The sequence below is a fragment of the Cervus elaphus genome, chromosome 19 (assembly GCF_910594005.1).
Source record: "Cervus elaphus chromosome 19, mCerEla1.1, whole genome shotgun sequence".
Taxonomy (NCBI): Eukaryota; Metazoa; Chordata; class Mammalia; order Artiodactyla; family Cervidae; genus Cervus; species Cervus elaphus.
Window position 1 is genome coordinate 84,513,515 of NC_057833.1, and position 17,267 is coordinate 84,530,781.

The following is a 17,267-nucleotide window of genomic DNA, read 5'->3' on the forward strand; positions in this document are numbered from 1 at the left end:
GAAACATCTATACAGCATTCATTATGTGCCAGGAACTGACCTAAGTGCTTTACAAACATTGGTCAAATAAATGATTAAGTGATAGAATGTAAGTACATAGCAAGGGTTTGATGAATGCTGGCTCATAAATGCACACTACACCTAAGAAAAGCTGTGAGCAGGAAAAACGTCCGGATAGATGAATGGATGTGAGGTGCCCAGATAAAGACATTTTCAAGAGGAAATGACTGAAATCATTCTTAGAGAAAAGTTGAGGCTCCTATACTATAAAGATAGGGTTCTGTTATTTTCATTTTCTGGACCAAAAAGATGTTAAGTCCTAAAGTTGAAACTTGAAAGGAAATCTTAAACTTTAACATTAACTTTGTATTTTCAAATCTTTTTATTCTCTTTGAAATTTACTTTTAGCCTAACCCACTGACTAATGCTAGATGAAGGGGAATACTATACGATGACCACATCTGAACAATGGCAGCGAACGTTTATCAGACGATGCCTTTGTGTCAAGCTCTGTGCTAGGTGATCACTGTCTGCGTACTGAGTTTTTTACTTAAGAGTATTTCACTGAATATTCACAACAGCCAACAGGACAAGTACTCAGATCGTACTTCATCTGCTCAGTGACTGAGGCTTATAGAAATTCAATAACATGCTCAAAGGTTATACAGCTGAAAAACGAGAAAGCCAAGTCTGTATTCTATCTAGAACTCTGAATTTAGAGTTTGTGCTCTTCATCAATAGTTAATACCACCTCCTCAATGATGAAAGAAACATTAGACTTAAATTCTAATTAATTCTGCTACAGATTTCAGCAAAGTCTTTGATGAGTCGCTGTTTTTAAGTTAGCAGAAGTAAAAAGAAATTTGTAAAAAGAAGCATGTTGCAGTCTTGCTTTGGAGAAATTTTATTAGGAGAATCATGGAGATGGAAGAAGATTATTTGAGGAAATAAGCATTTTTACTTTGCGTTTTCTCTTAGTTTAAGAATAATCATTAAAAAAAAAAAAGAATAATCCTTTGGGATTCCCTGGCAGCTCAGATGGTAAAGAATCCTCCTGCAATGCAGGAGACCTGGGTTTGATCCCTGGGTTGGGAAGATCCCCTGGAGAAAGGAAGGGTTACCCACTCTAGTATATTACGGCCTGGAGAATGCCATGGACAGAGGAGCCTGGCAGGCTACAGTCCATGGAGCTGCAAAGAATCGGACACAACTGAGTGACCTTCACACTTTTGTTTTATTAGCAATCTTTAGTCTTTTGGGATATAGGAATTTCTACTCTTGATCACATTTTCACAACAATTCTCCCCGTTCCCCATAGCCTATGAGTAATCTAGATCTATGAGGTCTAGATCTAAAACTAGATGTGACCATCACTATTTTAATATCCAAAAATAGACTTTCCAACCAGGCAGTGGAAATGGAAAGTTGTTTTGGTATATTCAATGTGTTGTAGAGTTCTACCCTCAACTTACCAGAATCTCTCCTATATTAGGATGCATGTTGATAGAATAACATTATGACTGTCTTATTTTAAACTTTAATGTATTAGAGGTCTATGGTAAGGGAATCAATTTTGTAAACCTTCTTGTCTCCTTTATTTCTCTGTGCTTACCATCTTCCTGTGTTCAATGCTTTTTCAGCTTCTTTTTCCTTGACCCTCTTCTGCTTGACTTTTGTCTATTCTAACCTTCATGCCTACACCTCTCTCAGTGTGTATGAAACACACAAGGAAATAATGTGCTTAACAGTATTATCTTGCTTCAACAGAGTATTCACCGCTTTATTTATCTTGACAGGCACATTATCTGCCTCACACCATAAAGGCACACTTACCTTCTACTCGTTTTTTGTGAAGTGGAGGTCGTCCTTTCTTATTCCTTACTGAGGAGGTTTTGCTGCTGCTACTTCCACTGTTCACAGACATTCTATCATCTTCACCGCCAGTGACTAAAGAATTTCTATAGGAGATGAGTGGAAGCCATACATCCTCCCTCCTTTCCATCATTTGTTCCGTAAGGAATTTTTCTAGGTATGAGTGACTAGAAACAGAACAGAAGCAGTCATTTTTATGGAAGCAGTTCATTTAATTTTTTTCATAACTTGAAGCTCTCTTCTCTCTCTGAATAATCCTTAAAGATACACATTAAACTGTTCACAGTGGTTACCTTTAGAAACACAGGGATTGAGAATTTAAGATTTTGCTTCACATTATCTCTGGAATAAGCAATGTATTACTAAAGGGTATGTGTGTTTCTTCCTTTATTCCTTTTTTTTTTTGCTTTTAAATACCAGTGTTCAAAAAAAACAAATCAGAAGTTTGGCTCAAAAAGGATACTGATTCTCTTTTAAAATGTTCAAACAGGGCAGGATTTCTAAAATGGTAGAGTGTGGAGAGTGGCATACCCCGTCCCCAACAAAACCACCTTTTTGCTGGTAGATGTTGAGAGTGGGGGACACTAGGGGGTCTATGGGATGGGAACTGTCTGTACCTTCCCCTCACATTTGCTATGAACCTGAGTGAGTGAAGTCGCTCAGTCGTGTCCGACTCTTTGCGACCCCATGGATTGTAGCTTTCCAGGCAAGAGTACTGGAGTGGGTTGCCACTTCCTTCTCCAAGAATTATAATGGTGTCATGATAAAAACCACTTGTCCTGCAACGTGCAACTTACACAGTCTTTTTGTCTTGCCGAAGAAGCTTAGATGAAAATTCACTTAGCAGTTCCAGGAAAGCGAGATTGGGAGGCGGGTATTCTTGTCCTTTCTGATTTTGGTATTTAAAGGCAAATTCTACGCCATCCCAGTATTTATTTTATTTAACTTTACTTTTTTAGAGCAACCTAAAACTGCTCTAAAAAAGTAAAGTTAAATAAAATAAATACTTTATATCACATGTTTCCCTCTTGGTCTACAAGACTGTACATGGCCCAAGGCTGCCCTTCTCAGGAGCAATCAGGGAGGAAGCTTCTAAGCTGCTGGTCTCCTGACTGACTCTGGGGCAAAGTAAACAACCTGAACTGTGATAGCAGCTTTTAAAAGTCACACCCATATCCAACAGTAAAAGGTAAAAATCTAACTAGGAGGTTTAAGCACAACCTTTGAGAGGCTAATACAGGTTAAATGATAAAAAAACAAAGAACAAAGATCTGAGTAGGGACAGTAGAGTCTGCATAACAGAGAGAAACAGACCTCAGAGTTTGCTGATGCAAGTCTCTAAACAAATAAACAACCAAGTAACCAATAACATCCATCGCTAGGGAGATGAAGCATGAGCATCATGAGTAGATATATTATTATCTCATGGTATATCCTATGTGCAATACGTTATCTAAAATGGTCACTTTTCAACAAAAAATTATGAGACATGCAAAGAAATAGGGAAATGTAACCCATATATAGGAAAAAAAAAAGCAAGCAACAGAAAACTTGGCCCAAAACAGTGCAAAGCAATTATTATACATGTATTCAAAGAACTAAAGAAAACAATGTCTAAAGAATTAAAAGTAAGCCCCATAAGAACACTATTTCTCATTAAATAGAGAACATGAATAAAAAGATAGAAATGATAAAGAACCAAATGGAAATTCTGGAGTACAACAATGGAAATTAAAAATTCATTAAAGGTGCTCAACAGATTTGAGCTGGCAGAAGAGAAGTCAATAATCTTGATCATATATCAATAGAGATTATGTAATCTGAAGAGCAGAAAGAAAAAAAAATGAAGAAAAATGAACAGTGCCTGAGAGAAATGTGGGATATCATTAAACACACTGATATGTGTAATGGGAGTACCAGAAGAAAGGTGTAGAAGCAAATCTGAAGAAATACGGTAATAACTTCAGAATTTGATGAAAAACAATCAAGACATCCTCAAAGCTCAACAAACTCTAAGCAGTATAAATACAAAGAGATCCACAACGAGACGCATCACAATGAAAATACTGAACGCCAAAGATTAAAAAAATCTAGAAAGTAGTTAGAGAATAGTAATTGATTACAAACAAGGGAACGCCAATAAATTTAAAAGCTGACTTCTCATCAGACACAGTAAAGGCCAGAAGGCGGCAGGATTACACAGTCAACATGCTGGAAGTAAAACACTATCAAACAAGAATCTTGTATCTAAGAAACTATACTTCAAAGGTAAGGAGTAAATAAAAACACTCTCAGATGAACAAAAGTGTATACAGAATTTGTTGGTGGCTGACTTGCCTTACAAGAAATACTAAAGACAGTTCTTCAGGCTAAAAACAAATCACATCAGAAAGTAATCTGAATTTACATGAAAAAACTATGAGTGTGGAAGAGTAATTACCAGGTAGTCATAAAGAACAATATAATTGCTTACTTATCTTTTCATTGATTTAAAAAGCAACTGTATAAAACAATATGCACTACTGTGCTTTTGGGCCAGTAACAGAAATGTATATTTAACAACGTACACAAAAAAGTGGGTGATGGCAAAGATGTATTGGAGTAAGGAAATGATATGAGACAGAGATGGTATTTCACATCCACAACTAAGAAAGAACTGAAAAATATAATTAAGGATGGAAGGAATTAAAATGTTACACTAGAAAATATCTGTTTAATATAAAAGGAGGCAATAAAAGAGGGAAAAATCAAAGACAGACATATAGAAAACAAAGTATCATGGCAGAGACTGTTTTAAAACAAATAACATGATCTAATAACAAATAACATAACAAATAACCTCATTTCATTGCGCTTTGCTTTACTGCATTTTGCAGATACCTCAGTTTTTACAAATTGAAAGCTTGCAGTAAGCCTGCATTGTCAGATGATGGTTAGTATTTTTAAGCAATAATGTGTTTTTAAAATGAAGGTATGGACATTGTTTATAAGACATAATGCTATCATACACTTAATATACTACAGTAGAGTGTAAATACAACTTTTCTATGCACTCACTGACAAACCAAAAAATTCATGTGACTTTATTTATCACAATATTTATTTTCTTGTGGTGGTGAGGAACTGAACCTGTAATATCTCTGAGGTATGCCTGTATACGCTGTCTACAAGAAACATACTTTAGATTCAAAGGCAAAAAAGGTAGAAAGTGAAAGGATGGGGAAAGAAAGCTATACTATGCAAACAGTAACTAAAATAGAGCTGGGGTGGTTACACGCTACTATCAGAAAAAATAGACTTTAAGACAAAAATTTTCTAGGGACAGAGAAGGTGGTGGAGTTAAGAGTCAGTCAATCCACCAGGGAGACATAACAATTATATATACAACCTAACAACAGAGTCCCAAAATATACATGAAGCAAAAACTGAGAACTGAGAACTGAAAGGAGAAATAACAATTCAATAAAAATAGTTGGAGACTTCAATACCCCACTTGCAGTAAAGGACAGAACTAACAGAAAATAGAAGAAAATGTTATGAAGAAAACTATAAGCCAACTGGACTTTGATTTTATGGAAACAGGTCAAATACAAAATAAAACTAAACTATAACTAATATAAAACGAAAGAAGAAAGTGTCCCACAATGGTTAAGCTGGTGTTCACAGATCTTTGAATAAGAGAATAAGAAATCATTCCCACTTGCAAATTCTAGGGTACTGAAAGGTAAGCAAAGAAAAACTATATAAAAGTTTGAAAGAAAATTATAGTCCTTTAAACTATCAGAGCCTAAGTTATCAATGTAATGACATGATTAATTTCCTTCAAAAATTTTAACACTTAAAATTATAATGTGAGTAAAGTCGCTCAGTCGTGTCCGACTCTTTGCGACCCCATGGATTGTAGCCTGCCAGGCTCCTCCGTCCATGGGATTTTCCAGGCAAGAGTACTGGAGTGGGTTGCCATTGCCTTCTCCAAGAATTAGAACGGTGTCATGATAAAAACCACTTGTCCTGCAACGTGCAACTTACACAGTCTTTTTGTCTTGCCGAAGCAGCTTAGATGAAAATTCACTTAGCACTTCCAGGAAAGCGAGATTGGGAGGCGGGTATTCTTGTCCTTTCTGATTTTGGTATTTAAAGGCAAATTCTATGCCATCTCTGAAATAAAAGAAGATATTGTCTTATTTTTCCAAATAGCTAGTATAGTTCTTCAACAGGCTAGAATTTAAAAAAAATAGTTGGGAAGGCAGCAAAATTATCACTGAAGGTAAAAATAAACTCAAATGGTAAAGTAATAATTTGCATGACAGTTGCATAATAATATTTCATTTTAGTATTTACACTGGAAAACAATTTATGTTGTGAAGTTATATTTTAAACTTACATTGTAAAAAATAAAAAATAGCTATGCAGCCACAAAGATAAATTTCTGTGTAGCTTTTAGAGGTAACAGAATACCCTGGAAAGATACAGAGATTGTCAGAAAATTTGGTTCGTAGAGTTTTTGTAAGGTACTTAAGAAAATTTTTTTATTATTCCGTTTTCAATAATGAAATGAGGATGCACAGTGTTTTTAAACATGTCTCCCACAACATTTTCTCACTGACAGAGTGACAAGAATATTTTGTTAAAATTTTCCTTGAAAAGTCTAACATTTGTTACTTTAAAAAATTGGTCAAATAATAGTTGTTTTTGGTAAGTTTCAGTAAACCAGATTGTGTATAACAGTGTTTATTTAGCTCACTCACTTGTGGAGTGTGGCAACTGCTTCTCGTGTCTTGATCTGGTCTAATCCGAATGTGAGGGCAAAGCGACGTGCCAATTCTTTAATACCACTGACATGGGCAGATGTCCTATCTAGGTTGGGCCCTTGCTCTTGAACAAGTTCATTAAACAACTGGTAGAAAGAAAAAAAGAGGAAAAAGTTCATAGCTAAGAAATATTTACTTACTGTTAGAATAGGTAATACAATTTAAAAAATATTTAAAAGCCATATGGTAAAATACGTATTTCCCTTCTTATATTAACAGTAGCTACACTTTCCCCTTCTCCAAGTCATCTACTATTATCTACTATTTCTCAAGCTCATTTTTATGCTAGTTGTGTGATTACATGCAAACCAGAATTTATTTTTCTACCAAAAGGAACATATTTTGGGTTGGGGAAAATGTTTACAAAAATATACTATGTATTCTTTTTGTTGTTTTCACAGGAATGGCAATATATAAAGTGCAGGGTTCAGAACTTTGTTTCTCACTCATTACATCTTAGACAAGAACATTATGTAAACGAAGATCATTAAGATATATGAAATGTTCTTTTCCCATCCAATGACAAAATACACAAAAAAGTTCTAAAACTGAGTGATGGGGTTTTATAATTACATACACATTACATGTATTGCATCAAAATAATAGAATCAAAACTCTGGAATACTAAAGAATATAAAAGCCATCGTCATTCTGCCACCAAAGTGAGACACTTACATGTATCCGCCGCCTCTTCTATTGTGAGAGAATGAACAGTCCAAGCTCTGATCTAAAGCCACTGCCTGCTTATGTACAGAATCTCACCGTCCTTTACCTACTTAATGGTTTGGTCCTGTGTACAGCTTTTTCCTGAATCATTAACTACTCCCTCTCTGTTAGATGCATGCATCTTAAAAAACAAACAATCCTAACTTCTTTTTTTTTTTTTTTTTAATTTTTTTATTAGTTGGAGGCTAATTACTTCACAACATTTCAGTGGGTTTTGTCATACATTGATATGAATCAGCCATAGATTTACACTTCTTAATTCCATCTCCTCTGCCAGTTACGGGTGCAGCTGTCACATTCTCTTTACACAATGATCCTGAGAAATACTGTTTATATTTGTTTTCTTTACTTCCTCACCTCCCAATCTCTCAATTCATTCTAGTCACACCATTTCATTGAAATAGCTCTTATCTTCTATTAGTTAAGTTGTCTACCTTTTTAGGTTTCTTTAGCAATAGACTGGTTTAAACTACTTATTCTGCCATGACTAGAAACAGCAGTTCTTCCAGAGATTTTCAAATTTATTCATGGGTAATTGTTTATAAATTATTAAACTTTAAACTGTTTTCAGAGACAGTTGTACACAATAGCCTTCAACTCTAAAATTTACATTTAAAATAAATACAAAGAATATATTTCACTGTATAAAATTCAGAGAATATCAAAGTAAAATTATTTTTTCTCTTTCCCATTATATATTCTTCTTCTCTCCAAAGGTAATCAATGTTAGGGTTAAAGTCTGAAAGTTTTTAGACCAATTTAGACACATTAATATATTACACATACATAAAGTTTTAATTTTTGTTTATATGGTATTGTACTATATTTTGTCCTGAAACTTGCTGTTTTTCACTTAATATTTTGTCTTACAATTATTTCAGCTATTTCAGAATAAGTTTATTTTACTAGTGCTATGTTGATGAACATTTAGACTATTTAGAATTGTGCAATATTACACAGACTGTTGCAATAAAACTATCTTTCATATACACGGTTTTGTGCATACCTGAATGTATCTATGCAGATACCTAAGTAGGAAAAAACTGGTTCAAAAGGAATGTATATCTTAAACTTTGAAATATACTGCAAAATTATATTCTAACAAGGTAGGAGCAATTGCTTTCACAAGGGACCTTTTTCTTGCCATATCTTTAACAATCACTGGTATATCTATCATTTTAATTCATGCCAGTCTATTTGGCAGTGATAAATAACTCCTTTGTTTCAATTTGTATTATACTAATTATTAATGAAGTTATGTTTTTTCACATGTTTATTGCTTTTTAAGGAAAAGTTGCTTCTTCTGAAAAGTGGCTTTTTTCATTTGCTCACTTTTGTATGGGATTTGTTTACCTTTATTACAGATTTGTAGGATTTGCTCTGTATGATTAAAAATATTTTCTCATAATCTGTCATTGGTTTTTAAATTTTGTTCAGAGTGCTGGTTGATGTATAAATCTGTTTAAGCTTATATATATAATCAAATTTTTACATTGTCGCTTCTCTCCTGGAGGACTTACCTACTCCTGTATATAAAAATATCCTTTTATATTCTTTTAAACTTAATTTTTAACATATATATATATATATATATGTATATATATACATAAAATCCACCTAGTAGTTATTTTGTCTACATGTTAGGTAGGGCTATTTATAGCCATTTCTCCAAATACATAGTCAATGGACCCATCACCTATTAAAAAGGAGCTGATCATTTTCCCACTGACCTTTATCAAAGGCTAAAAATATACATACATACAAACCTATAGCCACTACTATCCCTCATCTCTACTTTTTTTTTTTTTCCCTCATCTCTACTTTAATACTAGGCATTTACTAGGAATCTTCTTTAGGAAATACATGTGACATATTTTCTTATTTGGATACTACTGTTGCCCCTTCCCATATTAAATACTTTTAAAATGTATTTTTATATTTGTTCTTTAAAAATGATCACTTTTTAAATATCCAATTTGGCATTTCATCTGGTCTAAGAGTAGATCACCTTAGGATTTCACCCATTTGAAATGTAAACTATAGGATTGTCTTCCTAAAGAAAAGACACATAACACATCTTTGTACCAGAAAGTATCCATAGTAGTGTATTAATATAATGATCTAATTTAAATGAGGTGAGATAACTAGCATATAATAATAAGCACATGCAGGTGCTCAATAATATTAATTCTACTCATTTCTTTTCCTTCAAATTTCTTACCTGCTGTAAACTGAGAATGAGGGTCTTGGCACACTGAATTTTATCAATCTGCCTCGTTTTACTCAACGTTTCCTTAATGATATCACCATAGTCGTTGTAATACTGTAAGGAAAAGAAACACAGCTTTAAAACTGCTGACATTTCATGAGATAAAGAACAGGCTGGTGAAAAAAACGGAAAGGTGAGTAAAGGCATGTTTGATTTTTCATGTTAAAAACCTAATGAGAGTTAAAAGATATTGTCTAATGTTAAAAAAATACACACTGGACATTTAAAATTATGAAATAAATAACAGAACTAGAAACCTGGGAAATTCAAAGAGGAGAAGTGATATATGTGAGCAAAATTACTCATTCTTTACAACATGGGTGCAACAGGCACCATTTGTCCCGATCAAGAGACAGAACTCTGACAGAAACACCCTGAAGAACTAAAACCTAAACAGTCAAAATTGCTTACTTCTGGGGAAAGGGCCTAAACAAAGGAAGGGTAGATTACAATAACAGATTTAACATTTCATTAAATACTTTTGTGTACCCATTTCCCCCCACAATGTATTTTACTATTATATATAATATAAAAAATAAAAACAGTGATTTCTTCAACAGTGATTGGGAAAAATTCAACTAATTTTATAATTCAATTTTTTGACACAGGATTTAAGGAGTTTTCCTTGTGAGTAAATAATTAGGAGAAACTCTAAGACTATTAAATCTGGATGTTATTTCCAAACTAAAGTCTAAAACCTATAACCTATGTAAAGAAGTGAGTATATTAGCTTGACAATTGCATTTTATCTTCAAGAAGATGGGTATATTTCCATGATGCGAGGTGCCAAAAAAAAAAAAAAAAAAAGGAAAAAAGGGAAAGCAAAAAAAGGGGAAATATCTCAAAAGAATCATCTTTTCAGTGCAATTAAAAATTATCTCAGTGCAGATAAAAAGAAAAAGATATATGAGAACACTAAAGTAGTTCAACAGGTAGATCAACAAAAATTAAGATTTTTAATAATCACATAGAGAAATGAGGCAAAAAGCCAAATAGACAAGGATATATAAAGAATAGTAAACAGCGATTAAAATATTCATAAAAGATTAAAGCCAATAATGAACACAGGTGTCTAAAAACTGCTAAGGATGATAAAAGTTTGGATAAAGCCTATCTTGAACCCAAGACAGTACTGCTGAGGGATGACAAGGGAAACCATGGTAAGCTCATATTCATCCAACCAAGTCCTGTTTAGATATTACTTTTGGAAGCCTGCCCTGGTTGCTCACTTAAGTGTCTATATATCTGTGCTTGCTTTGTAATTTATACATCTATCACCACAATAATCATGTTGAGGTTTTACATCTACTGGAAAGAGTTAAGCTTTAAGTTAGAGAAACCAAGTGTCAGTTTTTGCTACTTTAATAGTTGTGTGATCTTTGAAAGTTACTTTGCCTCTCTGAGCCTTGATTTCCTTTTACATAAATAATGATTTCCTAAATCACAGTTACTGCAGTCAACAAAGATAATATAAAAGCCTTAGAGCAGTCTCTCAAATATAAATGGCATAGAACATAGGCAGCTATTCATTATTAGCATGTTATATAATGTTTACATTTCAGTTTCTCTGTAATCTATAACTGCCTTAGTACAGAAATTATGTCTTATTTAAACCTCTGGCTACTAACATAGTACTCATCACATTGCAGTTGTCTAGTAAAATATTTACTTACTGTGTCATAACTAGAATGGAACCCAAACATGGACAAAGACACAAGTGAATCAATGGCATACACAATATTCTGAACATGGGCAAAATAAAATACTGTCTCTGACATAAAAACAAGGCAAAAATACATACACCGATAAGTATGCCTGTTAGGTTTTATCATAAAGATTTTTGAGGACTGCTTTTTTTGAGTGTCAGAAACAAAATGGAGCTTATGGGAAGAAGAACAGCCAGGAAGTTGGATACTTATCAGAATGGTGTAAAACCCTCACATCTCCTTACCTCCTGCAGGAAAAAATCCCAAATTCTCACACAGCATGTAAGGTCTAACCTCATTTAATATCTTTGGATCTTACTTCTAGCTCCATTCTCATAAGCAATCTCTGTTGCTATGTCAAGTTACTTCCATTTTCCTCAATTTCCATTGTCTTTGTATAAGTAGTCCAATCTGCCTGAAAGCCCTTTTACTAGTTCTTTCCTTGACTAATGAATGCTTCTCATCTCAGACTTAGTTCAAAAGGCATGTCTAATGGTTTTCATTAACCCTCATATTTCTTAAGAGTGTATCTATTTTATATATTTCCAGGAACCCCTAAACATATCTCTCTACACTGCAGAAATGCAATTGTCTAATGATTGTCTCCAGCTTTAGATCACTTTGGAGTAGGAATTTAAAAATCTTTGTTAACTTTAGTGCCTGGCAGGTAGCATGGTAGACACACATATAAACCTATCTGGAGAGATGTCATAGGGAAGAGAGAGAGTTTTCTTCTGTAAGAAGGGTCCATGGCTTTAAGAAAATAAAACAGCATTCTTTCTTATAAATGTAAGGAACTCCTACTTCATGGAATTGATATAATGGTATAGAGTGATAAAAAGCTCATAAAAAAGAGAAATTTTAAATATGTCAGAAAACCACCAATAATATTTAAGCAAAAGCTATCAATTTTAGCCTGCTCACTACTCTTTCATTTTTAGTTGCAAACTTCTAAGGCACTTAGGTGGAATGAGAAAAACAAGAATATGTAGCTACTATCTTAATCAATCAATCAATAAATGTCCTTGACCCATTAAGAAAGACTATGAAACTATACCTTCATGTAATGTTTAAAGATGTCTGCAGCTGCATGCATGTCAACAATATCATAGATGATAAGTTTGCTGAAGGCAGCAAGTAGGTTCCTTCTCTTGTGTAAGGCCTCAATTTTATTAGCTTCATCTTCTTCATCACCCTCTAACCACAGAAAATAAATTAGTTATGAACTTTGGCCCTTTATCCAAGGGAAAACATTGTAGACAATCTGTAGAAAAAATAACTAGGCTATAACTTTACAAATAGGTACAATTTAGTTTTAGATAGGATAAAAATTATTAGCTATACTGATTATCTTAGGGTGCTATACTTAGTTACATATTTATTAAACACTAGGCACTAAGGTTCTAGGAGATTATCATAGCAAAGACTAGTTAGAGAAGCAAACCATATATAGATTTTTTTCTCATACTTTTGTCATAACAATACTGTTGTCCTTTTACCTTTAAAATGCTGCCTTTTATCTGAATATTCCTTATGTGCTAATCTATTTCTACAGAGAAGAAATTTCCAGAAAAATTTAAGACACAAGGAAAAGTTTTCCTTTAGAAACATGTATGGGGAGTGATGGAAATTACATGAAGGAATTAGTTTTCAGTTCTTGTCTTAAACATGGCTACATTATAAGCTGAGAAATAAAGTATATTTTGCAAACCATGTTATGTACATACACATTTTTTAAAAACAAATCATTATCAAATGCTTTCAAACAAGTACTGTTTATTCCTCATTTTTTAGATTCTCAGGTTTATCCATTTCTAATCCCCCCCAAAATATCTCCACAAGTCTCCAGACGATAAAAGCTGACACAGTTGTTTCAGGTTCTGTACTGAGCCTCTCATGTCTTGGCCTGCCCTTATTTAGGGACAGTGTTCTTTTTCTCTTCTTCGCACGTATATTCATAAAATAACTTATTCTCAACTTCTCTCTTCCCTGGTCCTGCTGTGAAGCATCAATGCTTTTGGAAGTTGGAAATCTTTTTACTTAGGACAAATAGCAGGTAAAAAATACTGTCTCCTGAGATTAACATGAACTCAGAGATCCTTTTTTCACAGTCCAGTATTTTCTAAAATATTCTGTTAAATAAAGAACATTCCAATAGCACCAGGTAGATCTGTGGATTTGATATGCCACAGATCTTTCTTAAGAGAGCTTAAATCATCTATTTCACAAATAACCTATTTTATATAGTATTTATTTATAATTATTTATATTCAGTCTTATTTTGCTAAGTTTTCATTCTGGAGGCTCAGAACAATTTTGACTGGTGAGGTTTCATAATATTCTTTTAGCATTTAGTATCTTAGAGTCACATTTTGTTAATTTAAGTAATATATGATCACTACTCAGGAACAGAAAGGAATTCAGATGCTTCGCTTTAGAAAATTGTGAACCTGGATGCAGTTCTATTAAAAAAAACCTATCTTAAACATATATTTCAAACATGTGGGAAATGACAAATGTTCACAATTATCCATTATAGTGTAGCTTAGGATAGCAGAAGACTGGAAACTAGTCAAATATCAATCAATATGAGATGAACAATATAAATTATGCTATATATAAATAATAAAACACTGTGTAGTTATTAGAATAATAAGGAACTCTCTGTACTTAGTGATGGGGAAAGATCTCTAAGGTACGATGTTAAAGGAGAGACACTTCACTGTGTATATTATTCCTGATTTCTGAATTATATGAACGTATTAAATAACTTTTGTTTAAAAGAGAGAAACGGTAGTATTTTTTAGGACTGAATTGGAAATTTTTTCTTCAATCTCTTGAGGTTGTTAAGACAAGATCAATATTGACAAGATGATAGCTGCAAATACCCATGCTCTGGTTCTCCTCATCTTGGTCAATGAAAACATGATCCATCACAAAACTGAGGAGTTCAGACTGAAGTCCAGTATCTGGATTAAACACCAAAGGCTGAAGGCCCTCCCTGCCACCTGTCATTAATTGGTGGCTAAAAATCATCAAAAGATCACAGAGTAGCATGAAAGCCTGGAATGAAAAGGAAATTCATCAGTAAAACATTGTACAATAATAACTACAAATGACAATATAATAAATTAAATGCAGTTCAGTAACAGTACCATAATAGAAATGCTAAGTATTCAAATTGCAGCTACTTAATTTTAATTTCCAAACATAATAAAATTACTTTTTCTCATTATATACTAGTAATATTTAAGACTCTTCACTTCCCCTAAATATAAACTATTTTTTTTATTTGGCTGTACTAACCCAAAACAATTAAGAGATTTTTGACTTGAACTTATAAAAAATGAACTGAATTCAACTCTGGAAACACAAAATTGAATTACTATATTAATGACAGGTTATAAATCAATCATATACTGCATAAGCAAAAAATAAGCACAAATGTTAAGATAAACTGTATAATTCAATCAATTACAATGTAGTACACTAAATCTGTAAGCTACCATTTTGGATTCTTCTTTTAATAATCTACTGTAAAACAAAATTTTGAACCATAGGTTAAACTTGGATTCAAGATCATTCACATAAAAAACAGTGATGCAAAGCCTCCCAACAAATGCATTCACATAAAGAACTTTCAATATATTTTCCCATAGAGAATATATTATGGTTATATTGCCAAATTTATCCTATTTAATGGATGGTACAAAATAAACTTGTGTCATCAATTTACTGTTATGGAATAACTGAGGGTTCTTATACCCTAAAACAATCCATTCACCCCCCTCTAAAAATTGACTTCTGTGGAAAACACAATTTTGGTATATATTTGGAGATGGTTGTATCGTTTACCTCCAGCAAGAATCACAGAAATTCATGCTCTAAGTACACTACCATGAAATACATAAATTTAGAAACAAGTCACCTGAAAAGAGGAGAGCATGAAAGGAATCTGGGGAAATGTGTATTTTTAACGGAGGCCATACTTTTGCATGTCACCAAAGTGATGATGCAGAAACACTGAATTTCTGGCTTAAATGTCCTGAGTTAGGTACTTTTAGATAGCACTGGTTAAGTTCAGAAGATTTAGAGAATAAGGTTTAGGAAAGATAATCTCTGTTCCCATTTTAAGTTAGATGCTGATAACTTAATAAAGAAGAGACCTGTGATAACCTATTTGTAAGATGAGATAGCACAGGGTAAGTAATATTGTATTCTTTAACTAGATATAGACTCTTTCTAGTTGAACATCATAATAAAAAACAGCATGGAAAAGATATATCTTTTTTTTTTTTTTAAATAGAAGCTCTTCCTAATAGAACAGTCTTAGTTTACAAAATCACTTTGTGAAAATGGTATTGCCTTGGGCTTCACTTTGACCGTCTTTGGTCTACACCCCTTGCCAAGGGGTGAGGAGTCTGCTGGACCAATGGGATGTGCCCATCAGCACCCCGACTTTACAACTCTGTCCAGGGACAGGGATTCAGGGACTCCCTGCCCTCACAGACTGGATTCTGCTACGAGCGGCTGCATAGGCATCCTTCTGAGACACACGGCATCCCCAGTGTGTACTCCTAGGCCCCAGGATAGTTAAGGAACAACTTGTTTAAGGAAGTGATGCTGATAGTTTGGATATGTGGGCTAAACTGTTCACATGCATATGTGAAAAGTTCTACCTGGTGTGGGAAAGAACTGAAGGTAAGATGAGAAGAAAGTGGACCCTAAGCCAGCTCCCATTCTGGTACAGAATCCTCAGGTTCTGGTATAGAATTCATAAGAATCAAGAATTCTAAATTTAAACCTGACCTCACTTGCCAAGGTACAAAGATGTATAACAAGTTTGTTAGCTTACTTTATAACTTAAATATTTAGACACCTATACTCTTGTCCCAGGTCCCATAACATAAACTACATGCTAAGAACTGCCATAAAAAATTACATCTTAAAAAAATTTACATCTTCTTATGCTTCTTCAATGCATTTGAGTTATTTATATTGAAAGCTCTTAACTGACAATCTCTTACCTGTTCCTTCACTGGAGTATTAACATTAGATAGGCACTGCTGGCAAACAGCTAGAAAGGACTTCACTGTTTTCCTCAATACCAACAAGTCCTCCTGTAAGACACAAATTTGCAAGCATGAATTAAAGTATTCTTGAAAACTGAAGAAATAATAAATGGAAAATAGCCAAACCAGCTTATTGTTAAGGAAATTCATAAAACCGAATTTATCACTGAGAACCAAATCATAATTTCCTAGTTATCCTAATGGAAGGGGCAGCAAAACTGATAATCCCAAATACACTGTTCAATTTCGCTTTGGAATGCTCAGTATGATTTCCTCCAACATATTTCCTTTATATATATGGTTTACTTGGGCTGGTATTAAAACTGATAGTCATTCCTATAACAAATACTAGATGTAGTAAAATGAGGAAGTGCAGCAGCATTCTGGGAAAAAACCAATTAAGCAATAAACATGTACTGAATTTTCCCCATATTCTCAGCACTCTGCAAATGTCAAGGCGAAGAGATAACTTTAAGATAGTGTCCATGTCCTCAAAGAGTTAATATTTTAGCAGGGAGTTAGACCAATCATAGAGTAATTAATTTTTTGGTATCAACTTTAACTGTGGCAGACAGACATGGCTGAGTTGGAGGCAGCTTCATAGAAAGATGAGCTTTAATCCAAGATTGGACAGGTGAATAGGATTTAATCAGATGGCCATATTACAATAATCAATATGAAACATTGGAGAACTATAAAAGGAAACTTAAATTTATCAAGTCCCTATAAAGCGCCAGGCACTGGTAAGAGGGCTGTTGTATAATTTAATAGTTATATTGATTATAAGAAGTAGTTATTACTAGCAAAGACT

General features: G+C 33.6%; 1 protein-coding gene across 1 annotated transcript in view; it reads right to left on the reverse strand.

The window, feature by feature from the left end:
• Window positions 1–17,267, reverse strand: part of STAG1 (stromal antigen 1) — a 499,198-nt gene that overhangs the window by 10,310 nt on the left and 471,621 nt on the right. The window contains exons 23-29 of the mRNA XM_043874053.1: window positions 16,412–16,504; window positions 14,273–14,447; window positions 12,442–12,581; window positions 9,631–9,732; window positions 6,621–6,769; window positions 5,902–6,030; window positions 1,834–2,039 (exon numbers count right to left, since the gene is read on the reverse strand). Coding sequence (XP_043729988.1) covers window positions 1,834–2,039; window positions 5,902–6,030; window positions 6,621–6,769; window positions 9,631–9,732; window positions 12,442–12,581; window positions 14,273–14,447; window positions 16,412–16,504 — 994 coding nt within the window. The remainder of the gene's footprint in view (window positions 1–1,833; window positions 2,040–5,901; window positions 6,031–6,620; window positions 6,770–9,630; window positions 9,733–12,441; window positions 12,582–14,272; window positions 14,448–16,411; window positions 16,505–17,267) is intronic.